The 27,496-nt window shown below is 38.7% G+C and overlaps 1 protein-coding gene across 1 annotated transcript in view; it reads left to right on the top strand.

The window, feature by feature from the left end:
- The first annotated feature begins 299 nt into the window (after positions 1-299).
- LOC117538960 (alpha-2-macroglobulin-like protein 1) overlaps positions 300-27,496 on the top strand; it is a 34,399-nt gene continuing 7,202 nt past the window's right edge. Inside the window, exons 1-27 of the mRNA XM_034204971.1 lie at positions 300-604; positions 2,973-3,153; positions 4,149-4,305; positions 6,248-6,300; positions 7,133-7,153; positions 7,597-7,765; positions 7,868-7,952; positions 9,048-9,168; positions 9,261-9,375; positions 9,471-9,580; positions 10,350-10,505; positions 11,230-11,466; positions 11,761-11,824; positions 12,319-12,464; positions 12,573-12,722; positions 13,804-13,980; positions 14,202-14,277; positions 17,673-17,787; positions 19,643-19,868; positions 20,161-20,287; positions 21,303-21,424; positions 22,319-22,370; positions 23,151-23,234; positions 23,722-23,898; positions 24,243-24,324; positions 25,803-25,959; positions 26,984-27,058. Of these exons, the coding sequence (XP_034060862.1) occupies positions 525-604; positions 2,973-3,153; positions 4,149-4,305; positions 6,248-6,300; positions 7,133-7,153; positions 7,597-7,765; positions 7,868-7,952; positions 9,048-9,168; positions 9,261-9,375; positions 9,471-9,580; positions 10,350-10,505; positions 11,230-11,466; positions 11,761-11,824; positions 12,319-12,464; positions 12,573-12,722; positions 13,804-13,980; positions 14,202-14,277; positions 17,673-17,787; positions 19,643-19,868; positions 20,161-20,287; positions 21,303-21,424; positions 22,319-22,370; positions 23,151-23,234; positions 23,722-23,898; positions 24,243-24,324; positions 25,803-25,959; positions 26,984-27,058 (3,315 nt within the window). The 5' untranslated portion in view covers positions 300-524. The remainder of the gene's footprint in view (positions 605-2,972; positions 3,154-4,148; positions 4,306-6,247; positions 6,301-7,132; positions 7,154-7,596; positions 7,766-7,867; positions 7,953-9,047; positions 9,169-9,260; positions 9,376-9,470; positions 9,581-10,349; positions 10,506-11,229; positions 11,467-11,760; positions 11,825-12,318; positions 12,465-12,572; positions 12,723-13,803; positions 13,981-14,201; positions 14,278-17,672; positions 17,788-19,642; positions 19,869-20,160; positions 20,288-21,302; positions 21,425-22,318; positions 22,371-23,150; positions 23,235-23,721; positions 23,899-24,242; positions 24,325-25,802; positions 25,960-26,983; positions 27,059-27,496) is intronic.

The raw sequence follows: 27,496 nt of genomic DNA on the forward strand, positions 1-27,496 counted from the left end.
TATCTTAGAGACACCGGGGAGGATGTATGCATTATTATTATTAATGAATGCTGGTCACCTGGAATCCTGGTAAGCTTCCAGCATGGTATATTTAATACTATTATTAAACATAAGCTGGTGATAGATGGATGCTGGTGACCAGCCCAGCATTCCAGCATACTATGCTGGTCTATGCTGTTTTTTTTAGCTGGCCAGGATGGCTGGTTTAGCTGGTGCTGACCAGCCTGACCAGCCTGACCAGCTAAATTGGTCTAAGCTGGGTTTTTTTCAGCCGGGTAGGGAGGAGGCTGCCGAGCTCCAACGGATTTGTGGGGGAGTGACTCCAGAGGGAGGGGTGGCGTTGGTTTGGAGTTAAAAAGCCAACCACTGCCTCCATCCCCACAACGTTTGAGCAACCTGCCCTGCACATCACTGTCCGCTCTCTCTGCATACGGCCTGCAGTCAGTTGGTCTGGAAGTTCGGGCTCCTCCGGTGCACTCTGCTCAACTTACCCCGCTGCAAAGCTCTGTCTCCGGTGTGCAGACATGGCACCGCCACCTGTGCTGCTAATGCTCGCGGTCGTCATCGCATCAGCGCTCGTGCAATCTGCATTCCTCGATGGAATGTGAGTACAATGTTTTTTTTCCCCAAAACTGTCCCAACTCGTGTTATTGTTTGCAAAAGTTTGCTATGTGCGTCCCGTCACGCAGTGTTTGACGGTTGAGATGAAGTTGGCTCAAAGTTAAATTCAATGTGGTGAATGTTTGGCATCACTAAAGGACTTAAAATCCAGTATCGTGTCTTGGAGAGGCAAAAAGTCTTGTTGGCCTCAGGATACTGTAATGCAATATATAGTGGTGTTTGTGTGTGTGTGTATGTCTCAGAGAGTACCCCCCCCCATCTGCTAGCAATAACCACCATTTGAATTTTAAGCTGCCAACAGGTGTAATGTAACTCAATTTAAGTAATGTACCTAAGTACAATTTTGAGGTAATTGACTTGAGCATATTCATTTAAAGGTGGGGTAGGTACGTTTGAGAAACCGGCTCGAGATACAATTTTTGTTATATTCCATGGAATGCTCTTAACATCCCGATAGCAATGAATATCTTAAGTGCTTTGACAACAAATCCATAAAAAAATGTCATCAGTGGAAGCCGTAGTACTGTAAAAAGCACGACCGGCCTGGCTAAAATAACTGGATGGCCTACCTGCCTGTCAGCCTTCCATCTGTGCACAAACTTATCTTGTGCCCTCATTGGCGTTCGTGTGTTGGAGGAGGGGCTCTGTAAGAAAGTAGAAGATTTCTTCCGGCTGTGTATTTTCAAATTCTAGTGCACTCAAGCTGGTTTTTCCAAAATTACCTGCCCCACCTTTAATGCTACTTTGTACTTACTCCGCTACAATTCAGAAGTAAATCGTGTACTGTATTTCTACTCCACTACATGTATAGGTTAGGTTACTCTGCATATTTAGATTAATGATACATTCACAATCTACCCTGCAGCGTACAAAGTAATTACAATTTGTTCAACCTTTACCAGCTTTGATAACACTTGAATGCAGCAATACTCATCAAAACGTTGTATTATTCTAAAATGGGCCAATCTGCATAATGAGTACTTCTACTTTTGATACTTTAAGTATATTTTAAGGCCAATACTCTTACTTGAGTAACATTTTGTTTGCAGGACTGTTACTTGTAACCAAGGGTGTAACTTTGGTTTGAGAAGTGGGGGGGGGGGGGACAAAACAGGGGGTCCTCCGCAATGAAACATTGTTCTCGATTTAATTCCATTCCCTGCCTTTCTACAAATATATTAATGACTATGGTGTTAACTAATCCAAGAAAAATGTGTAATGTATATAATGAGTGCGCAAACTTATCTAGTATCCTATTCATGTGAGCCTGTTTTATTTGATACTCCAAACCATTAGAATATGCTCACAACCAATAACAAATAATTGATATACTCCTCTCTCCTATCTTTATCTTACCTAGTCTGCATTCTTTCTTTTTATTTATGCATATTTTACTAATCACTCCCCTTTTAAATTGTGTTTTTTTTATCTTTTTACTGACATTGGAATTATTTTTTACTGGGCATTGGAATGATTTAACTTATTTTGAACAACTATATTAAATAGATGGAAATATTTGTTTACATAGATGACCAAACCGTTTGAGACCCACTGAGATAATTTAGACTAAAGTTTACAATCTAATCGCTCAGCGAGTCCTTTACCTCACCTAAACTGACGTTATCTCAGTCTCATGTTCATGTTGTGTTTGGTGAACACCTGCACAGTGTGGGACTGTGTTGTGTTGTCTCGAATCGCTTATGGCTGCTATGCCTTAACTGGAAGTAATGATAGACCCTCAGCTAGCTAGTTAACTAGCGACTTCATCTTTCGTGGTAGCAAATCATTACAGACGTCTCAATTTACCCAATAAAATGAACAGTGGCTGCTTTTATCACCAGTAGAGTGGAAAGTGTATAACATATAGAAAAACAGTCACATGTATAACTTTAATTGAAATAGTGCCGTGTTGACTTGAGCTGTCGCAATTGGGCCTGGAAGCGCCACTACTGTTACGTAGCCAAGATGGCGATCGTAGAGTGTGATTAGCGTTCCACAGTCAACTTTTTAACCGGAATGAGTGCACCTTTCGGGAACTCGTGGTGCATTGTTACCATCATTTTGCATGGGAACGCACTTAAACAGCTAAAATGGCACGTTTAATCACAGATGTACGACAATTAATACACAGCATTTAATTTATGTAACAGGTGATAACGGCTAATTATTTCCTTCTGCTCAGCCTCAATGGGTACTAGAAAAGATCCATGACTCCAATAGTTGATATAGGAGCATTTTTGCAATAACCAAACGCATAAGAATGAGTACTAAAAACCCTGCTTTCTGTTCTGATGTGAAGCACACCATGTCCTTTTTTTTAAACTAATGTAATGTCTTCTTTCTGGCTGCAGTATTTTTGCAGTGACTGTGAGCTCCCAGGTGAAAGGAGGGCAACAGGAGACCCTGTGTGCTCACATCGACGGCCCAACGACGCCCGTCAAATTGACCATCACCCTCGAGATGGGGCCCAGCAAAACCACCATACTCGAGCAGGCTGTTGACAAGAACTTCTATCGCTGCTTAAACTTCCAGGTCTGACTCAGCATGTGTACACCCACATTTTGGCAATTTGCAAAGTGTCTTCTCAAATTTCAGTCAAAACAAATAAAATGTATAACTGCTCTTAGTCATTTGCCAAAGTAGAGTATGGAAGATCAGGAAGTTGTTGTTAGTGGTTAGATGCATTCATGAGCTTTCAAGGCACGTTCCTCTCGCCCCTAATCAGTCAGCTGGCTCCATGACTGAGGCTTTCAACACCCACATTTTGGAAGTAGTCCCTGTTATATAATCGCAGTTCCATTAGCAAGTAAAAACACATGACGACATTTCCTGATTAACCATGTCTGTTCTTTTATTTCTCCAAATAGTTCTTGTATACAATTATAGGTACAATCTACATTGAAAATACCCCAGTTCTTACCTTACATGGTCCCCTGTTTTGCTTTTTGGGGTTTTCCCTTTCTTGTAGTGTTATATAGGTTTGTGTGCATGTAAATGGTCTGCAAAGGGTAAAATCACAAAGTTCCCTCCAGAGGGAGTTTCTCTCCCACCCAGCGCTCCAACACAACACATTGTACATGATAGGCTAAGGGGAGGGACATTTTCGTCATCTCTAAAAGGTTGAACAATCACAACAGAGCTGGCCAGCTAACCAATCAGAGCAGACTGGGCTCTGGTTTCAGACGGAGGGTGAAAAGAGGTGCTGTAGCACAGGCACTATGGGGAAAAATAAAGGCCCTGTTTAACATTAAAGCATGTAAACATGTCACAGTAGAGGCACAACATACAAATATGAACCTGAAAATCAAGTAACATGTCCTAAGCAGCGGACAGATGATGCTCATATTCAGTTTGCTCTGATTAGTAAACTGGCTGGCTTCGTTGTGATAGGTCAACCGCTTACAGATTAGCGCTAGTAAATAGAAGCACACGTGTTACAAAGTGATGTCACTTTGTCGCAGAAGTAAATAAAGGTTGGGCCATGTCACATACCCTCTCTGAAAGATGTATGTTTTCTTCTTCTACAGGTCCCCACAGTGCATCACAGAACTGTGGCATCCATTATTGTCACTATTACGGCTGAGGGTGTCTCGATGAGCAAGAACACCAAAATCCTGATTGAGCGTCCTGCTTTCATCCACATCATCCAGACTGATAAACCCATCTACAAACCTGGACAGAAAGGTTAGTATCACATGTTGTGGTACTTCAGTTTTAGGGTTTCCTGCTGTGTGGTAAAATGACTGCTCTGCTGCAGTCGTACTGTTCATACAGCCCACATTCTCCCATCTGCAATGCTCACCGATTCAGCTGCACTTGCACAATTTTGGACTACATAATGCTGAGCCACTACTTGACAACTTTAGGAATTATAACTAAATTCAGCACACAGAAAGATGGTGGTTGAGTTCTTAGTGGAGGTTTAATGCAAAAAATATCACAACAAAATCACCAATTAAACGCAGTAAAACCCCACCTAACTTTTAAATGTGCATTAATGTAATGTTATTTTTGTAATCACCACGTTATTGCTAAATTAATATTACCTTGGTATATTTGCTATAGAAAGACGAGACGGGTGTCCTAATATGATACTACTATTATCTACTGCTACAAAAGCCAAAAACACTAAAATTAGGAGAAAAACACTGCACTTTAAGAAATGATGCAAATGACTGACTAAAGTACCGGCATAAACAAAACCCTACAAACTGAAAACGCTGCAAATACAAAAACGCTGCAAGAAGCTCAAATGAAAACGAGGACACTAAAAAGGGATGCACAGCTGGAAGAAGAGTGCTTGTTGACATTGGTCTGTTTCATAATTAAGTGTCATCAGTATATTTGAAATGACTAGGTTGGATACGTTCCCTATAGCTTTCAGCAGATTTGGAAGGAATCGTGCGATCACATTGTTGGAATAATCCAATAAATAGGAATTTTAGGAAAGTTTCCAGCAACAGTTACAGTTGTTTAAATTATTCTCGAATGCCCTCCAGAGTGCATTCATTTTAGTGTCCCTGTTGTGTTCTGAGCAACTTAAAGCGTTTTTACTTGCAGCGTTTTATTTTTGCAGCATTTTGTGTTTGCAGGGTTTCATTTATGCGGCGCCTTCAGGAAACGATGTGCATGTATCGTGAAGTTGGTGAAGATGTTTCCTCATTTGGATGTTTTCGGGCACATTTTTGTTTTTATATATTTTTTTGCAGTGGAAAATGTGCAAAAGTGTTTTGCTGGTTTTGAAGAGCGCTGGCCACCGTACCGTACATATGTAATCAAAAAGTGCTTTGGTAGTAAAAGGCATTTCACGCAATCGGGTTGAATAAAAAAATAAAAAAATAAAACAACCTAAAGAAACGTTTCTATGGTGACCTCCCCTGCTAGCTTCATTCAGCTTTCATCTGATTGGTTGTGTGTCGAAAGGTCAGTGGGAAAGAAGGTCTTTGTCATCTTTACCATAACATCCTCTATGATTAGACCCTACCCACTCCATGGCTCTGGAGGAGCTTCAATAAAACGACTAGTTCAGTGATGTCATCAGGATTATTTTGTCTTGTGTTTGGGGATTTTTCATGAAAAGCCAGTATTACATACAGGGGTTTTCCAGGCACCAGAAAAGAATCACTAATTCTACAGAGTAGCATTAAAAAATATACAGTATCCAGTGTTTTGGACCTTTTGTCCCTTACTACTTCAGAGATTCTGCTGATCTAATTTTGACTGGTTTTCTTTTTAAATAATTCCCCTAACTTAACAAAGAGGCAGATATTAATTGCTGCAGTGCCTTTTTTAAACATTGTTTCTCATAAACCCTAGACTGTGGCTGACTAGCACTTCCCCATCTACAGTGTAACGCAATAGGAAAACTTCAGAAATATGCTTTTTAAAATAGCTTCACACAGTCCGCTATCACTAGAAACGTTATCTAAGTTAGGCCTTTAAGAATAGTGCCTTTGTACCATGCAAGTTATCCATCAATGTCCCTCCTCCCACTGGCTGTACTGTAGGGTCTTATTTAATTGATTCTCTGTTTCCCTTACCGATGTTATGTATTGCTGTTTGTGTTTTATGTTCAGAGAAAACATTAATGCTATTTTCTTTTTTGTTTCCTGCTTTTTATTTACAGTTCAATTCCGAATTGTCTCGATGGATTCCAATTTCATTCCTGTAGCCCGACTGGTATGTATATTTATTTGTTATCGCCTTTCAAAATAATTCTATATCGCATGATATATTTAGTTATTCCAACCAGGGAACTTTGCAATCTGGTGCGATTTCTACCAAGCAGTCAGTGAATCTGAGGAGCGAGGTCTATTTTGGTTCAGGAGAGTGGGAGGTGAAAGGAGAGCTGCTTGTTGATTTAGAAGACAGCGTGGGCGTGAATCGCCTTGTGGAGTAGTGTGATAAATATGCCGTCAGAGTTCATTTGGCACACACTGGCCGTTTCTCAATGTCGAGTAAACCTGCTGCAGAGCCACTATTTCAAGTATACTACGTCATCGAGTGGAGCCGAATGACTGTTTAAATGCATGTTAAATGCCCTGCATTCGGCGCCACTTGATGATGTAGTACACTTGAAATAGTGGCTCTGCAGCAGGTATACTCGACATTGAGAAACGGCCACTGCATCTGACCCAAACATCTGAAATAAATTCAAATGTATCGTATCAGGTGGGTAGGAAGCTAAAAGTAGTTAATTTAGCTGTGATATTGTAACCATTTCAAATGCTCTGAATGCTATGAAACTGCATCCAAAACTATGACTGTTTTCATTTAAGTGAATGAAAGTGTCTTTTTTTAAATGTTGATATTCTGTATTTTGCACTTTGGTGTCTGTTCAACCAGGTAAATCTTGCCAATTACCCAGTACTCCTCCTGTTTGTGGATTGTTAATTTTTGCTATTGAAAAAGCTAATGATTTATATTCTGTGAATTTGCTTTACAGTTGTATTCTTCTTGCATATAATGTACAAATTCTACATGCAACTGAAAATGTTCTTTTCTTTTTCAGTACAAAGTGGTGGAGCTCCAGGTAAGAATGAAACAAAGTTATAGTATGAGAAGCTGTCTCTAATGCTTGCTGTATAAGACCCTTATACACATTGCGTGCTAATTCTATAATTCTATACTAATAGAGTACATAAATGCAGTGTTTTATTTTGAGAACATTTTAAAGGCCCTATTGGCAGGATTTAAACATTGTTTCTGGCTTTTCATTTGATCATGGCGACCCCTAGTTGTAGTGCCAAACATACAATCCAATCAACAAACATTGACATGAACTTACACTAACTTTCACAAGTATTATAATGTCTTTATACAAACTGCCATCTGAATATTTTAAAAGATGTAACTATTGCAGGAAAAAATCCATAAGGTTTTTGTTGCCTTATTATAGATAGATTGTAGATACCATGAGACACCGCAGTTCACAGTTCTAAACTCAACCTCAAATGTGCCTCTGCCTTCATGTAGGATCCCAATTCAAATCGCATTGCTCAGTGGTTGGATAGGACCCTTGTTAGCGGTATCCTTGATATTTCCCACCCCATGATTCCTGAGGCGGTTCAGGGAAGCTACCTGATCACTGCCATAACGGACCAAGGAGAGCAAATATCCCACAGCTTCGACATCAAGGAATACGGTCTGCTGCAGTTATTTGCTGAATATTACCAAAATGATTGATATGTTTGATCTTTGTTCCTTTTCAGCAGTTCGATTTTTAAATCATTTTCCTCTCCTTCAGTTTTGCCAAAATATGAGGTAAAGGTTGAACTGCCCAATGTGATCTCCATCCTGGACAAGGAGGCAACGCTAAAGATTTGTGGAAAGTGAGTGTCTCACATCAAGGACCGGACAGTGGTTAGCAATGGCAATGAAGTTTAGCACAGTGGCTATTTTATGAAAAAGATATGTAATTCTCCTCAATGTTGGTATAACGAAAAGGAAAGCTCTACTGGTACTACTGCATTTTTTTGCAAGAGTATAAAACTGTTTTAGGCAATGGTGTCTGAGTGTGCGTTTCACACAGAAAACCGTTCTCTGGTATCTGAAGGCCAACACCCCAATAGTCCAAAACATGTCCCACTGGACCGAAAGCTCATTCGTCCTATGGCCCATTGCTTCACAAATACACATTCTTAACCAACAAACAGCAGCGTATAGCTATTACAACCACATAGCAACAAACCTTAATTATTGTTAAGTTATTTGGGGATTTTTGGGCTTTTTTCAATGTTTGCCCAAATATGAGAGGCTTGAGGGCAAGAGAGGACGCATAGACGAATCTTTCCTATTTGTTTGTATTTATTTCTCCTTTCAACAGTTGACTTATGTAGATATCTATAGTAATTGTCCAGGTAGAAAACCTTAAAAACAATAGAAAAACACAAATGTAGTAACATGTTAGATAATAGAGAATGCCATACAAACAAACTGAGCATAAACAATTCAGCCATCTGAATCTAATTAGATTTTAAATGTTGTCTTAACAATCAAAGTGTTTCCTACTATAGCAAAGGCATGACCTGCATCAAACTGCCTCCGATTGGCTAGTACATGTTGAGTTTGTCTGTTGAGTTGGCAAAAAATTAGGAATGCCGTTTGAGATTTATTATAGGTCGGTACAAATATCACGGTTGGGGTGAAAATATTAAGGTGAGTCAATCGGAGGCTGAGTAGGGACTTTCATGTCTTAATCATGGATGGAAGGAAAATAAAAGTGTACGTATTTTTGGAGCAATGGTCGTTTTTCTTTGGTAAAGAAATTAGCAGTTTGTGTGTACTGTTAAGTGCGATTCTTAATAAATAAGAGCTTTCGGACCTTAATGAACATTAACGTATTGTACTGCAATAAATACACATTTTAAATGTCCATTTATCCATTCCTGAAGAGCATTCCTCAATCTGTGTGCCCCCTCCTGCAGATACACCTATGGGAAACCAGTTGTCGGTTCAGTCAAGGCAGTTTTTTGCAAAATTGCTAACCAAATATTCTGGGTTGAAAGGGAGAAGGACATAGATATCTGCAAAACTTATGAACTGACGGTGAGTACCCCAGATTAATAAAAGACATGCTGTTATTTCTCTCTTTAATTCTATGTTTTGGTTTGAAATTGACTTGTGCTATTATCTTCCAGACTGACAAAGCTGGCTGTGCTACACAAACTGTGAACTTGGCAGTGTTTCAACTCAACTTGAGCATAAACTATGTCAGCTTTGAGTTGAATGCAGAATTGGAGGAGTACGGCACAGGTAGCTTGGCTGTTTACACAGGAGCATTGACTGTTCATTGAGAAATCACCATTATTTCCTGATGAGCTGTGATCTGTATGTTTTCTACCATTTAGGAGTCATTCTTACAGGCACTGGGCGCACCAGCTTCAGCGCTATTGTCAGAACTGTCACCTTCGAGGACGTACCTGAAGCATACATGCCTGGCATCTTGTTCGAGGGAAAGGTATTTAGTCTCGAGAGAGACCACTGGGAGCTACCATATAGATGCCGTCACCACACCACATGATACATATTTATTCATATCCATGCTAGACTGGTGGATAGTTAGCGATACCACAGTTTGGGAAATTATCCACAAACAGTTAGGAGGGTATCTTTGAAAAAATGCATTGCGTTACATTGACCTGTAAATGTAATTAGTAACCTAATCTGAGTATCTAAATATAAAGGAAATGTAACCAGATTTGTTACTTTTGTATAACCTCAATATCAAATAAATAAAAGATAAAAAATATCAATAAGATGTTTTTTATTTTAATGTAACCTTAGAAAAGAGAAGACGATATTTAAAAATGTGTCTTTCATTAAGCATATTCAGGCAGTAGCCTATACACCAACAATGAAACGCATGAGCACATACTGTAATGCAGTTTAAAAAAGTCTGAATTCTGAGCTGACAGAAAATGCTCTGTTTCAGTTTTATATATACAGTTTAGCTCACGCTATTTTATGAACATATAGGTTCACCTACTGAATTTAAAGTAGGCCATTATCGCCATTGCTCATAGGCTAGCTTATACTGCATAAATATTTACCATATGAACATGAATATTCCTATCACACAGAGGACCAGAGGGAATAACCCCTTTAGGCTTAAACCCTTAAATGACCAGCATCGCAAAGTGTACAATTTTAGTGTTACAGTACTTGAAAGTGTCACTTTGTTGAATGGATGAAGATCTTTTAGCTTCTGCTTTCTCACTTATTTACAGGTCAAAGTGATCGGTCCAGACAACAAAGCTGTCACCAATGAGGCCGTGTATGTGTCTGCTGGCAACTCTCCATCAGTCAAGCTGACTACAGGCACGAATGGCAAGGCTTCGTTTTCTTTTGACACCACCCTCTGGAAGGGCAATGTGAATATACAGGTTGGTTACTGCAGCATAATGAATTCAGTTCAAGAGCTTCCTATTTATAACCAATTCTCTATTGATCAATTATACAATCCATATCTAGTTAAAGAAACTTTCCACCCTATTGATCATGTTGGAGGTGAACAAGATTATTTTTTATTTAATTAATCCCATTTTGAGATCATTAAGGTTCATATGTAATAGTTAAAGGTATATAGAGTGCAGGGATAAGGCCTACAATCTGGAAAAGACTTGGTAATTTACCCCTTCCGGTTACATTGTCTCGAAGTTTTTTCCAATGTGTTTGTGGTTAGCAGCCTGAAAAAAAGTCTGTGGCTAACACAAGTTTACGAGATTTTCATATTTGGTTCTATGATATAAAATATGTCAGTAAGTACCCCACTGCCGTATGTCCAAAGCTTCTGTGAGTCAGAAAAATGGCGGTTGCTTCCATCATGTAGTTTTGTTTATTGCTTTTTACTTGTTTTACAGCTGATTCTGTTTACTCTTCAAAAATCATAAAGTGGTGTTAATATGTGGAGATTATCCTGCGTAAAAAAACTTGTGTTGGCCACAATGCTTATTTTCTGCATTAGACGGAAATTCAATAAGGAAATCCTGTTGCTTTTTGACGAGAGAACCCTTGAGATGCTAGACTTCAAAAATACGTCAATACTGCACCTTTCTATAAGTGAAGGCGGTTGTTTTAAAACCTGAGATGTGATTGTTTGGTCTACAGGCTCGATCCAGAGACACGGAAGTGAATGAGCCGTATGTGCCAGGCGTGCGCAAACCAGAGTACAGGACTGCATACCACGACGTCATACCATTTTATTCCAAGAGCAGTAGTTTCCTGAAACTCATGCAGGTGAACGGGAAGCTGGCTTGTGACAAAGACGCAACGGTGCGTGCTCAGTACATCATCGATGGGATGGAGTTGAAGGACGACCAGGAGATCCTCCAAATCTTTTACCTGGTAAGACTCGTGTAATAAGTTATGAGGTACTGTCAGTATTAGCTCATTGTAATTACCAGTTTTGCAAAGATCATCCACATGTTGCTAGCTTTTTGCTTGTAGCTGAAGCACACTTACAGACTGGGAAAGTTAGTTGCAAAATGTCATGGGTTTGTTTGCGCTGTTGTCTAGTTGGACAGTCTTTTGTTTTTCTAATTGAATATCTGACTGAACTTGAAAGACTGTAGGATGCATTGCAAAACTATATCTAATGTAATTATTGAATTGATCTGCCTGCGTCATGTTTCTTCGTAGGTGATGTCCAGGGGTGGAATTGTTCAGCATGGCAGTCTCCCAGTTGCTGTTCAACCGGAAATTGGTAATAACAACTGCTACTTAAACTAAGATGGGCATCAAAATGGATTAGTCTGGTCATGATTGTATTTATATTATTGTCAGCAGATGCCAATCACAAGGTAGCCACGCCCAAATGCACAACCTACTTCATTGTCTATTTGACTCTAAATGGGATCATAATGTACACAATTAACATCATGATGTATTAAAGATAATTAAAACTACTCAATTAAACCATAAACTCATAAAGAATATATTTACCAAATTATTATATCAGGGACTTTTTTTTCATAGACTTCTATGCATTCAGAGTTTTTGCAACCAGTGGAGTCTCCACCTGGTGGGCATTTAAAAAGAAGAAATATGTATGTGCCTATTGGTACCTTCATTAGCATCAGGCTACTTCCGCAGGTTATTATATTATGTTAGTTGAATGAGAAGAGTACATTATTTGTGTTTGCTTATTGTGATGATTTCATATGTAATTTATTTTTCTCTCTGTGTGTCATGCTTCAGTCAACAAAGGAGAGTTGTCTGTGCCACTGCGTCAGGTTACAAACCTGGCACCTTTTGCCCAGGTGGTCGTTTATACTGTGATGCCCAAAGGGGAGCTTGTGGCCGATAGCATGGACTTCCCAATCAGTCTCTGCCTCAATAACAAGGTATTCAACTTCATGGTTTAAAGTCTTTACCATACAGTAGGTCTTTACTTCTTCACTTCTTTTGGGCTGTCAAACTAATGCTTCCCCACCTCGGTGTCTTCTCTGCAGGTGTCTCTGAGGTTCTCCTCTCTCCAGGAGCTTCCAGCAGAGAAGACCACGCTCACCCTGCAGGCTCACCCAGGCTCCATGTGCTCCGTCAGAGCCATCGACCAGAGCGTCCTGCTGCTACAGAAAGAGCAGGAACTCACTGTTGACTCGGTATGAAACCATATCATATCTTTACGCACACCTGAGCATGATGTTTTTAATGCTTAAAACAAGGCATGGATTTAAAAGGAGCTAGAAGTTAAAATAGTATAGATAGAAAACAAGGATTCTCATTACGCAACATACGGTTGCACAACCAAATGTCGTTGTAGCCTAGTCCATTATGCTAGACATGGAAACCCGATGGAACAGAGAGAAAGAAAACGTTACAAATCGACCTAGTTAACATTTATTTTGCTTCCTCTTAATACTGGAGTCAAGTGCAATAGCATGATATTGGATGATAGTATGATATTGGATGATACTACAGTATAGCCCCTGAAATATCTTTTGAATTGATCAGTAATGATTGTCCTTGATCTGACTGTAAATCATTCTAATACACTCTACAGAATCGGTAAATGCAATGACTTTCTGCTAAAGATAACATTCAGATCAGTTCTTTTCATTTATAAGTTAACAGTTTTTTAACATAGAGCTTACATTTTTGACACTTTTTATAGCCTACAGTTTTCACAGAAAGATTCAGCAGAGCTGACCTGTGGAGCTGTGTAGCTACTGACTATTCACACTACTTATCTTGAGAAATCAGTCTTTTGTTTTCCCGCAAACTAACATAAATTGACCAGTTATAGAAACAAAAAAATCAAGTTGTGATCTCCAGATAAAGGCATTACAAATACCTTTTTTCCACTGTCAGCTGCCAGATCCACACTGCAGGTCTTTTTTTATTTGAACTTAAAGGTCCCATGACATGGACATTTCTACTGATCATAATTCCATTGTTGAGGTATACTAGAATAGATTGACATTGTTCAATGTTCCAAACTCACATTGGTTTCTCATACAGCATCTCTGTATAGTATTGTGTGTATTCACTCTCTGTCCTAAACGGCTTGTTGGAGCTCCTGCCCTCCCCTCCCTAAGGACCTTTACTTTTTTTTAAGATGATTTAAAAGGAAAAAATATGTTGTATTAGGAACATGATGATGATGTTGACCTCAACTTGGACTGATCTTTACCTTCTGTGTAAACTGATGACTTACCCTGACTCATGTGTGTTTTTATGCAGGTGTACAGCCGGTTGCCTGTGCAAAAGCTCTCAGGATACAGCTATGAGCTTGCAGACGATGAGTTCAATCCCTGCGAGTTTCATCCAGTACCAAGGCCTGGAATCAGGCCCTTTGATAGTCCCCCATACTACTTTCCAGTGAACGATCAGAAGAATGACGTCTACAACATTTTTAAAGTGAAACATGTCATTTTTTTATTGGTTTTAAATAATGGGCTGTAGATATTGAGATTGATAGATATAACATTAATTTTGAAGGAGAAAATGTATCCTTTTGTAATTTCTGTCAGGGTCATTTAAAACGGTGTGGCTGCGTTATAAATGTGTGACCAATCATATACAAAATATTACTTCATATTTTGCATGTTAACTAATAATCTCTCTCTTTCCCCTTCTAGGGAATCGGGATCAAAATTGTGACCAACTCCGATATTAGAAAACCTATTGACTGCTATCCAAGGCCCTATTTCGAGAGTATGTTTTATAGTTTGCTACTGATATTGTCCATTCTTATTGACAGTAGGGCAAGAAATATAATATACTGTACACTATTACAGCACTGATTCTTGAGGTAAGTTGCAAAACAAGTTTTAAATACAACCCTTATTTGAATGTGGTATATTTATTAGACAAAGGAATGAGCCAATTAATCAGGTAAGGGAACACCTTTTTTGATAAAAACACTTTTTAGTACAATTGATTTTTTAAATTCATTTCCTAACTTGATTTTGTCAACTCCGTCAGATACACCTGACATGCCATTTGTATTAAATGAATTCAACAAGAGTTCTTAAATATCTGATTATGGTGTTTATATAATCCATAATCTAAGGCAAAAAATATAATTGTATGACATTTGGCTGAGGTTATTATATATAAACACATTTAACAAAGAGTAGCAGTTATTTAACAAAATTACAAAAACCTTCTTCTGACGGTCTTGACAAATTACTGATTCTGATGAACACTTGCTATTAGAATTATTAATTAAAAATATTATAAAAACACAAATTCACATTGACTTTTTATGAAGTGTCAAATGTGATTTAACTATTACTTTCATTTCATATTTATATTTATGCATTTATAGCATTAATAAACACTTGTTCTTGGCTGACATGGAGCTACGTTTTGATGACGACATGTCACGCATGTGTTTTTGGGTACAGAGTCTAGCAATCTGATAAAAAATTCCAATGAAACAGAAACTGTTGTGTACCTTATCTCAATCAGAGGTGTTTTGCGCCACAGCAGACGCAGAAGTGGAAGGGGATGTGCCAGCAGTGGCGTTTTTTTATATGTACAAAAGTGATGGGGCACGAACCACTTAGATATAAACTTCTGGTGCTTTTTTAAACACGTAAAGAAATTGCTGTAGGCTATCCATGGTTCCGATAGAGAGGGGGGGGGGGGGACACACAGACACTCATAACCGAGGTCACAATATCAATCGATCCAGCAGAGCAATAGGCTCTGTGCACAAGATGGCGTCTATCATAGGCAAAACACAGAAGGTCAACAAAAGATATGACATAAAATAACTTACCAAAGCTGAAGTAGATGGTCAACTTCATTCATTTTCTTTCCGTTTTACTGATTTTAATCGCTATACTCTGCTCTCTCTCGTCTCCTCTTCACAACTACTATTTTCGCGGCACCCGTACTTACAGCCAATCAGCTCTCTGAATTATGAGATGACGTTTGGTAGGTATGTCAGCACACTGCCCCTTGGTGATTATTTTGTTGCCGCACACATTGAATAGAAAAATACTCTGAGCATGCGCAGTGTAGTTTTTACAGCACCCATTCATTTTGACAGCAGAGAGAGGGGCTAGATCGGGGCTTGTCCCACATCGCTCAACACGGCTCAATAGGCACACTGTGGACACTAATTGGAAGAACGCAGCAGAGTTCCCGTTAGAATCTTTTTTCTTCTTTTTCTTTATTTTTTCTTTCTTTCTTGCGGACAAAATTTGAAAAGTGATGGTCAAAGGTCTTCTTTGTTATTTATTGAGCTTTAAAACAAATTGATATGATTCGATATTAAACAAACTAATAATAGTAGATTAACTATTCAAAAGTGTACAGTAATTTACAATAACACGGGAATAATAAACAGAGCGCTCTCTCCCTCTCCTGACAGCCCGTCAGTATCATGCAGCTCGCGGATCAGTAATAAGTGACCCGACAGTAAAAATAAACATATCTATAACTAGTTTAGGTAGTTTGAGAGGTAATTAAAATTAAAATATTAAAATAGAATTAATTAATTAATTAAATTAAAATAGCTACGTGTGATATTCTAACCTGAAGTGTGTGTTTTGTCCGCTCACCGCTGCATGTGTTCATGCAGAGCTGCGTGTCGACTCGTCAGCAGCAGCTGATCTCTCTCTCCCTTCAGATTAGACTTTACTCGCGTTTATGTCCATATCGATCAGATCTAGCTAGTTCTAGCTAATGATATGACTACCTGCTTATTAAAAGACACCTAAACAATAAGCGTCGCTATCAGGGGCGGCGCCAGGGGGTATCTTGGAGTTGCTGTAGCAACTCCAACAATTGGCCTAGCAACGGCTTAGCAACCCCATTGTTTTGCACTCAGATATATTGCTGCTTACAGATTTCCTGTGTTCCAGTTTAAAGCCTTCTCCTCGCATTCAGGCTGTTTCTGTGCGCTGGTGAAATGTCTGCTCTCAGATTTCTTCTGTGCGCGCTCGGATCTTTTGTGCAACAACCCTGTCAAAATCCCTCAACCAATAGGAAGCCAGGTGTCCTTGCGGGTGCGTTCGCTTTAATTATTAGAGCGTCCCGTAAGGGCGGTTACTATTTGGTTTATAAACTACCGCCCTTAACGGCTTTATAACATAACATAACATGTACTTCACTTGTTTGATTTACAACTTTTTTGGGGGGAAAGCACAGTTAGTATATATATACCAGCACCTTACATAATAGCTACGTTCAGTGGCGCACTGGGACTAAAAACGTGTACATTTGTAAAGTTATTTAGGCAATGTTGTTGGTGGGAGTAGAGACCGCCCCTTCCAGGTGTGTGCGTTTTCGGTGTGAGTGTGGAGGGAGTACGAGACGGTAGGAGTTGTGGTCGAGTGTGGTTCTGTAAGGCGTGGCTGTGGCCGTCAATACTAGAAAATAAAGAGAACGTTTTCGACATTGAAGGCTCGTGATCTGTGATCTTGAATAGCGGTGAACGAACGCTACAATATGAACAGGCTCGTGCTTGGCCCACTGGTATTGTTTGTTTATTTATTTTGAAAATTAACTAGCAACGCCGTGCTGTCATATAGCAACTACTAAGCTACTGCAGCTAACAAATCCTAGCGCCGCCCATGGTCGCTATGCAACCGGGTGAGACCGCAAAGGCGCTATGTATTCGTTTACATGCCCACCGGAACCCCGAGGCATTACCAACAGATCAACGCACAATCAACCCATACAGCAGGACATCTCTTTCTCCACATTACGTGTTAGACATTAGAATGGACTATTCTTGTCTGTCACATACTCTTTTGTCTGTCACATACTATTCTTGTCTGTCACATAAGTGGCGCAACTGATGCGGTATTGCGCTAAAGGGACATTATTTTGACCAGACACTTTGACCGGAGAGATTTAGATTTGCCGGTCTTCAGCATATTTTACCGGTCATAGTCCGGTAATTACAGGCTAGCGGGAACTCTGGAAAGCAGACTAAAACAGCAATGTAGAGACGAATCAGATGACTAAACATGATCTTAAAATATATTTTTATATTGTTTTTGCATATTTTTTGAATTATTATTTGCATTACCTTCTGCTGACACTAGGTGGTGCTTAATTCGATTGTTGTTTTTTTATTTGTGTGTTCCCAGGGCTAAACTCTCCAATCACGGCCATGGCAAGTCCAGGTGGTGAAGTGGAGCAGAAGAAAGAGACTCTCAGGACATTCTTCCCTGAAACCTGGATCTGGGACCTAGTTTCTGTGGGGTAATAATAACAACATATATGAATAGGAAGAAAAAACAAGACATTTGTGACTTTCAAACGTGCGTGTGAGCAAACACATTACGTTTAACAATATAGGCATTATATCATTAACAAGTTATTTTTCAGTTAGAACGATTAATTTGTTTATTTATGTTGAAAGGAAATCAATGTTCATGATTAACCATCACATTTTCTGTCTAAATAATGAAAAAAAACAATCCATGACCCCCATATATTAAATAAAAAATGATGTTGAACTGTAAACAAACGGCAAATCGTTATACTTTAGAATCTGCCAATAATTAATATTACACCTGGTTATAAATCCCAAGTATGTTTCCATTCAATTAATAAAGAATGGACAAAGTTGTACAATTTGAAAATGCTTCAAAACTGTCCATACTGGCAATGTTACACATTTGCAACAGTTGCAAAATTGGTTCAATGGAAAGTTGGAATATAAGTGTCACCTAATTTATATGAAAAAAATATGGTACAACATCATCCTCTATTTTCTTTTTTAGTTCCTTTTTAAACAAAATGCCCTGAATTTGAGTTCCCCTAGTTTAAATGTTTTGCATATATATCTAGGTATTTTATTGTGAAAGGTAAGAACAGGAAAAATGTATCTTGTGTGAGCTGCCTTTGTCAAGGCACGTTCACACCGCAGTACTTTTCAATAGTGCTTGCAATAATGAAGTTTGATACAATACTGACCTTTTGGAGGGATACAAACAGAAATACATGATTCCGGGGCCTTTTTTTATTTTTTATAAATGTAACTATTGTTTAAATAATGTATTTGTATTTGTGTTGGTTGTGACAGCAGTGTGGCTCTCACAAAGGCTATTTTGGTCTGTTCAGCACATCGTACAGTTAATAGTTATCCACAAAAGTTGTCGAGATATTCGGGTCAGGAGCAGGTAGTCATGCTACTCAGAGGATGCATCCTAATGACTTTTGTCACATAAGGTTAAGATTAGGGATGACGTTGTCTGTAGGTCAATCATTTCATAAATGTTCATGTTAATCCATCCAATAGTTGTGGAAATAATTCAGTAGGGAGCAGACATTCATGATTCCCAGAGGCCACCATAACGTTGGTGATTTGTCTTTCTTTATTTTCTTACTGACATTCATGGTGCCCAGTGAAATAAACCTATGACACAAATTTGGTACATACATTTATGGTGCCCAGTGGATATAACTTAATTACTTTTTACCTTGCACCACCATGGAGTAAAAATTCATATGTATCCAATACTTTTGTTTATGAATACCTAAAAATCTAAGCCCCAGAAGTACTTTTCACTTGTGTTATTGCTTATTAGCTAATTTTGTTGAGAAAGTTGTGCCCAGACAAAGCCTGATATTCCAACTTTGTGTTTAACTTCAGACAGAAGCTAACATTAGTCGTTTTTGACTTAATATCTTAGCAACTACTGTATGTTTTATCAGGATGTTTTGTATTTACTAAACAACTTTAACAAATGATACATGCTAATAATGAACGTGGTTAACATTATACCTGTTTGATATTAGCAATTTAGCATTGACAGTGTTAGCATGCTGATGTTAGCATTAACTCAAAGCACTTCACAGAGCTGCTAGCATAGCTGTAGACCTTTTGTTTTGTTAGAAGTTGTTTTCTTGGGCAGGAATGAAGTTCCATTTCAACCAAATGCACTATTTATTGATCATTTCAGCTGTACTAAAGAATATTTACACTGAAATGTACTGAGCACTTAAATATCTCATGTGCAGTAGCAATGCATGGAATTTGCTAAGCATAGGCCTATGTATTTTTTCGTGCTACTTTTTGATTTGACTCTTGCTTGTTTGTTTGTTTGAACAGAGACAGTGGCTCAATGAACGTGGAGAAGACGGTCCCTGACACCATCACTAAGTGGGCAGCTGGAGCGTTCTGCGTCTCATCTGTGGGCTTCGGCGTGGCGCCCAACGTGGCGCTTGTCGCCTTCCAGCCGTTCTTTGTCAGTCTCACCCTGCCCTACTCGGTCATCCGAGGGGAGGTGTTTACACTTAAAGCAACAGTCTTCAACTATCTCTCCAAGTGCATTATGGTAAATATTCTAGCTGTTGCAGATGTAATTGATTTGAATGGATACACATAGGACTGTGGATAGGGTAGTCAAATTGTCTTTTTTAAAACGTTGTTTTTACATGTTTAGTTTAGTTTATTTGTTTATTGTGTCGTGAAAAGTCCCCATTAATCAACTGTCACAAAAAACAGTAAATGTGGCAGCTTTATCCAACATTGCTAATTTCCAGCTGTTGTCCCCGGCCAGATGATAATGGATATGTATTTTATATATTTTTATTTCTGATTATGTTTGTCTTTGATTGTGTCTGCAGGTTAAAACCACTCTGGCTGATTCCGACCAGTATACCTCCATAAACTGCGACGGCTGCCAGTACAGTGTGTGTTTGTGTGGGGAGGAGAGCAGGACTTTCTCGTGGATTGTAACTCCAACCACCCTAGGTACTGATGGCTGGCGCATTCCGTTTAGAAACATGAACATGCTATTGCAAATTATACAGTATGAGGCAGTCAGGGTTTTTTTTCACGTAGTTTCCATATATTCTTTGGTGGTCGGTGGAAAGAGCTTAATTCTTTTTACAGGACATTAAAACGACAGTTTGGCCTTTTTGACCATTTAAAGCTCCTGAAAAACCATGATTAGAAGTATTGCTTAGTAACATTAGATTTGTATGACTAAAAAGAGCACTAAAAGTGAATATATGCTGTAAAAACATCCTTATTGATTTTGAATCCACCTATTAATCCACCTTTTTAATTAAACTCCTGATAGTTGAAAAACATGTGACATCACATTTGTGAGCTTTTCCCTTTTCAACGAGTGAGAAAAATCACAGAAAGAAATACACCCAAAAATCTCTCATCTGAAATATCCATAATTATTTTGTAATTTGTCATACATAGGGTGTTAATTAAGATTCAAATTCTGATTGAAAAAATATAAATTATAAGGTTTCTAAATATTTTTGGGGAAATTGTTTCAAAACTACAAAAACAACATCCATATTGGAGATAGTATAATAATGATAATCATGAAACACTTTGTTGTGGCTTGAAGTAGTGATGTCTAGAACACTAAAACACTAATATGGTCCTAATGTGTAAGCTTCAATGCTCTTTTTTGGGGCACCTTGGCACCATTACGTTCTGGATTTGAATTTAATATCTGTGCAAGATATCAGCTTTCAGCTTCAATAAAAAAATGTCTGACTGTTTGAGATATTATTCATTTTATTGAATTTATTTATTCAGATGGAGCGCAATAATAAGGCAGCAAATGGGGATTAATGAGGGTGAATAACACGGGGAAACAGTGGGAGGAAGGAAACCGGACAGGAGGTGTGGAGGATAATGAGTTGGGTTGAAAAGCAGACAGGAAACTGTTTCTGCCTCCGTACACACAAAGTGACAGGGTGACAGGAAGCGCTAATCAATACGACTGTATGTGTACCCACAGGTCAGGTGAATTTGAAGGTCAGCGCTGAAGCCATGAAGACTAACATACGGTGTGGCAACGAGGTGGTAACTGTCCCCGACATGGGCAACATCGACACGGTGGTCCGCACTCTGCTGGTGGAGGTGAGTCTCTGTCAAACACAACACACCGGAGAAACAAGGTGGCATGAGCAGAAGAGTTTGACTACTGATATGGACAATATTTTCATTAATATTTGGGGAAATTACCTATTTTAGGGATTTGAGAAGAATGAACCATCTGAAGCTGCAGACCATGTTTGGTAGTGTGGTTGCATCTGAAGAGCCTTCTCTAAAGAGGAATTTATATATACTTAAAATACTTAATAATATAATTTGTTTTATCATTAGTCAACACAAATGTATTACCCTGTTATATTTGTTATTTGGCTTTGTTGTGTCCAGTCTTTTTGATGAATGATACTGGCAGTTTTTTATTTTCCCTGTTTATGGCACGTTGGCCATTTCTTTCTACTGAAGACGAAAATCATAAATGTACTTTATTTAAAGGGTCCCTATTATGCTCATTTAAATATTTGTATGTTGTGCCTCTACACTGTGTTTAATGTTCAAAAAGGTATATATCTTTCTCATACTGCACCCTTTTTCACCCTCTGTCTGAAACCAGCAAAAAGACTCTTTCCAAATCAGCTTGTTGCTGTAGTTTAACATAACTCAGACAGAAAGTCATGGTCAATAATGTTGGGACTATTTCCAACGCGGATTATCCACGTTTGGTTTACTAGTTTGGGTCAGCTGGACGATGAATGTTATTTAGTTTTGGGAATTAGTCCAAATTAACTGTTTGTGTTGATGAAGGAACATGGTGCCCAAGGCATTTATTTCAAATTGATTAATTGTAATAGTTTTTGCACCCCGAGGAATAACTTGTATTAGAAGCTGGATACACACACAGATTGCACTTGTTACAATGCTTTCCAGTTTTCCTGTGGTATATCTTCAACCCAATCTCATTCTCTTTGTCTCTGTCTCCACCAGGCTGAAGGAACACCACAGATGGTCAGTCATAACGCTCTCCTCTGTCCTGCAGGTGAGCACACACACAACCTGTGTATCAGCATCTGTAATGTGAAGCCTCTGGGTTAACGGCCATCTTGATTATCTCTCATTCTGTCATGGAGACCAGAGTCAGGGTCAGGAGTTGAGTGTGAGGGATGATAAAATGTTATCTGCACCTCATTCATTGTTCAGAAGCCTTTTGTATTTGTCGGATCGCAGATGAGTATGTGTGAAATAGTTGACCATGTTAGAACAAAAGAATAACAGCTGTATACGGTTGCTAAACTAAATACACAGAATCAATACAACCCTACGTTGTTAGTGTTAAAAACATTCATCACTAAGAAACCATGAGACTATTAGCTTTGCGTAGAGACTCTCTAAAACTCACTAATGAACATTTTACATGTTGTTTTTAATCTTTTTTTCGTTGTTAATCCATTCAAAAAGAATGCCAAGCTATTGCTTTATGTGCGGTTAAATGCTAAGCTAATTAGCTGCTGCTTTAAGTTGCATTACATTACATTACATGTTACTTGTTAGACGCTTTTATCCAAAGCGACTTACATACTCAATACTGTGGAGTGTGGACAATCCCCACAGGAGCAATTTGGGGTGAAGTGTCTTGCCCAGGGACACAACGACATGCTGACTGCAGTGGGGTTTGAACCTGTTTGAACCTGTGCTCCCCTTATCCCAACACCAAGGCTCTAACCACTGCGCCACACGCCTCTATACAGGCATTTTTTTTCAAGCTGGGAAAGTTGTTTTTTTAACCTTTTTTTTCTTTTGTTCTGTTCTTTGTTTCCAGAGGGCCCTGTGGAGAAGACCATTTCCCTTCTGTTGCCCGAGATGTTTGTGGCTGGATCCGCCAGGGCCTCTGTCTCTGTACTGGGTCAGTCACACAGTCTCTCTTGTCTTTTTTTAACTCTAGTTATCAATACTTGCGATTTACCAGCACATTTCTCCTGTATTTTTAATAGTGCTGTCAATCAATAACAACATTGTATCATGTTTATCACAATAATAATCTTAAAAGTTTAAAATAATAGTTTCTACTTGTATTTTGGCGGGAGATAAAACAAATAGAGATGTGGTGGCATGACAAACTGGTGAAAGAAATCAGATTTTGTAACTTTAACAAGATTTCTGAATTACTGACCTTGTCATGGAGAGCTCTCCTGTCTGTACTTTATATGTAGCTTGTCCAGATTCATGGTAAACATCTGTGCTGAAAATACAGGAGGAAGTTTGGGTCAAACTTGGTTTTTTAAACGCGTTAAGGTTTTCAGATTAATTATGGTGTTTACGTTGTTTCACCCTCCAACCTGCGAAGAATGAAATGTTGTGCGGGTGTTATATTTGTCCTGTTGCTCCTGCAGGGGACCTGATGGGCCGGGCCATGAAGAACCTGGACAAGCTCCTGGCCATGCCGTACGGCTGCGGGGAGCAGAACATGGTGCTGTTTGCGCCCAACATCTTCATCCTCAACTACCTGAAAAGCACAGAACAGCTGACCAAGGACATTCAGGAGAAAGCCACACGCTTCTTAGAGAGCGGTGAGTGCCATCTTTGACAGACAGTGAAAGTGGAAAATAGTTCACAAGGTGTTGCATCAGACAGTAGATCCCTATGTTACATGAATATCACCTCATTCATCTTGAAAAAAATGAAAAGTTAGTCTAAATCTCGTCTCCAAGTATTATAAATGCTGTTCTGACATCTGATAGGCCGTCAGACTCTTGATGTATTATTTAAAGCAGCCTGCTGGGATTGTATCATCGTCTCACCAGCATGTGAAACAACTGGGCCTCACCAGTGTAGCCCCCCAGCACTCTTCTTCTTTTGTTTTTGTCTGTCTGCAAAGCTGACTTTTTCGTAAATGTGTGTGTGATTGTTGCAGGATATCAGAGGGAGCTTAACTACAAGCACGACGACGGCTCCTACAGCGCCTTCGGGAATAGCGATATATCTGGAAACACCTGGTCAGTAACCCCTCCTCAACATCTGTAACAACATGATGATTAGGATAAAGCTAATGACTTGTAATAGCCCTAACATTTTCTATATTTGTTAACAGCTGATGGCAAAACCAGTGTCATATATTTTAATTAAGAAGATCTTTTGTGCCTTATTTTGTAATTTATTTTTTGTTGGGATATAGCACAACACAACTGTTTTAATTAGAAGAGGCATTTTTATCATTACTATTTTAAAATACATATTCTGTTCTATGATGTGTCATTTATACATTTTAAATTATTAAAAAACCAAGACGGCTGTACAAAGAAATAACAACCAAATTGAAAGAAAATACATTTGAAAGGTGCAAAGTAAATTAGATGAAATATTTAGGAATAAGACAAAATAGTAACATTAATACAAATAATAAATATAATTTATATAATACAAAAATAATAATAATACAAATGATGTGTTTTTAATTCCACCGATACAGAAAGCACATTTGGAAAGGAGAATAGGAAATGTTGGGACAGTGTGAGTTTGAGGGAGCTTTCACTGGCCTTTTGTTGGGAGTCCCCAGTAAAGAGGCCTTTTTCTGGGCAGAGCATATACACAAAAGAATACTAGACCTTGCAATTTTCCACATTTCTTTTTTAAACGTGGATTTTCCCCTTTTTGTCAGTGAGGTGTGGGTGTGTGTTTGTGGTGAGCAGGAAGTAGGGCTCTCAAGTGTGTAATTGAATTAGAATTCCAAACAGAGATTGGGTGGAATGGTCTAATAAACTTGAAAAAAAGGGCTTAAAATGAATTTTATTATAGATTTCTTTCCAAGCTACTGTTATCAGCATCTTATATGAACATTTGCACATTTGGTTATGTGTAGATTTTTTTCATTACTCTTGGAAATACAGCTGCGGGAATGTTTTTTGAGTATATGACAACATGGCAATAATCTCCTTTAACAGACAATTTGGTCAAAGTAGAGATTAGCAGGGTTGACCAATACTGAAAGACAAAATGCTTAGTAATGTAATGTATCTATTATTGTCAACATTTCTTGACGCATTACATCTGAAATACAACATTACAATTAGGGATGTCACATTACCACATTAATGCTCCCGATGTTTAAGTGTCGGGAAGTTGTCGAACTTCCTAGCAACAATTCAGAAATCATGTTGTATGAAAGTGAAAAACCCTCTTACCACTTGCATTTCTTTATTATAACCGTTACCGCACATGTATTTGTTTTATCCCCCCCCAAACATTCCAAGTAAATACTAATATTTAAATGAATGTGATTAATCACAGATTATTATTGTGATCACCACAATTACATTTTTGAATCTATGTACAGCACTAATCAGAATATAATATGTGGATATTTTACTTCCCATCGTTATTCTGGGCTCCGAGGAAGGGTTCATTTGGGGGTAACTGAACACAGGCCCACTTGGTTGGATTTGTTTATAAAGACTTTGTGTTTGTATCCTTCCAGGCTGACCTCTTTCGTGATGAAGTCCTTTGACGGGGCGAAACCGTACATCTTTGTGGAAGACAAGCACATTCAAGAAGCCCGGAGCTGGCTCTCCAAGCTCCAGCGGCCTGACGGCTGCATCCAATCTGTGGGGAAACTCTTCCACAACGGCATGAAGGTGACAACATCAGTCTGAAACTTGGACATTTTAGCTGGGAATATAGGGTTTCACATCATCTGCCTTTAGTCGTTTAAAGCTTTGCGTGGGTGATTTTCTTCCTATAAGACCTAAACCAGAGAATTAATTCAATGTGAGGAGAAAATTGCATGTTGTCTCTGAGAGCTGTGTGCAGGGAGGGATGATAGCCCCAGGCCTGCCTGCAAGCAGCACACCCTAACAGCAGAGGAAATATCCCAAACTGATTAGTTCTAGCCTATCCAACTACAACATTTCATGAAGCCAACTAACACCAAAATAAATGAAAGATGTGTGGCAGATGCCGGTACCTATGTGTTTTGGAAAGTAGTTGTATTGGATAAAAAGCTCTGAAAATAGATCATTCTCAATGTCAGCTGATTACTGTATTGAGCGAAGGATTATTCTCAGTCTCTCTCACACACACACACACACACACACACACACACACACACACACACACACACACACACACACACACACACACACACACACACACACACACACATACACACACACACACACACACACACACACACACACACGGAGATTCCCATCTAGGAAGTTCTTCAGCATTAGCTGCTGAATACATGGCACATTCACCGTGTAACACCTTTAATACATTTTGAACATCTAACTTAATCATACACTTTAAATACCGTAACCCTTCTCACTTTCATCACAAGAAGGGGGTTTACTTTGGATGCAAATGAGATAAGGTTTGTTGTTATAAAGAACTGCAGCCCCGGTTTTCTTCTGGCCCAGTCAAATGTAATGTTGTAGATTTAACTACGTTAAATAAAATAGTGTTGAGTGTAAAGAATCCCACACCTGTTTAGTGCAGCTTTTGCAGGATCCTAGAAAGTAAATATTGTATTCAACATAACTGCAATAGCAACTTGTGTGCCATGTACATGCATTTTTTAGTTCTTTAAGTTGCCAGTAATGACAGTGACATGAATAAAAGTGTGTTTTCTGACTGTTCCTCCTGTGATGTTTCTAACAGGGAGGAGTGAGTGACGATGTGTCTCTGACGGCCTACATCACAGCTGCCATGCTGGAGCTCGACACAAGCACCTCCGTGAGTCTCGGTCACAACTCGAACTCTGATGAACTTTCATTGTTGATATCCACCTGTTGCATTCCTGATTTTAAATGTTATCATATGATGTTCGTCTGATAAGTGCTTGTACTGCAACAATGATACATTTACTGTAAATATTCTGCAACCTGGATCCTTTAGATTAATTATTAAGTCAAACACTTAAAATAGTTTTCATGCCCTGGTAAATATTAAAACTTTGGGCTATTTGCTCCCATAACTTCTCCTCTTTCAGACCATTTTGAGAGCAAAACATCCAAAATACACAGGTGTTTATTTGTGTCTAACTTTGTATATTTCTTAGTGTGGATTTCTCTTTAATTCAACACAAATGTGGCAACTTGTCATTTAAAAAGGAATATCTTATTGTAAATAATTAACAGGGGAAAAAGTAAATGTTGATCTATTACTTAAAGT

Source organism: Gymnodraco acuticeps, unplaced genomic scaffold (genome assembly GCF_902827175.1).
Source record: "Gymnodraco acuticeps unplaced genomic scaffold, fGymAcu1.1, whole genome shotgun sequence".
Lineage (NCBI taxonomy): Eukaryota > Metazoa > Chordata > Actinopteri > Perciformes > Bathydraconidae > Gymnodraco > Gymnodraco acuticeps.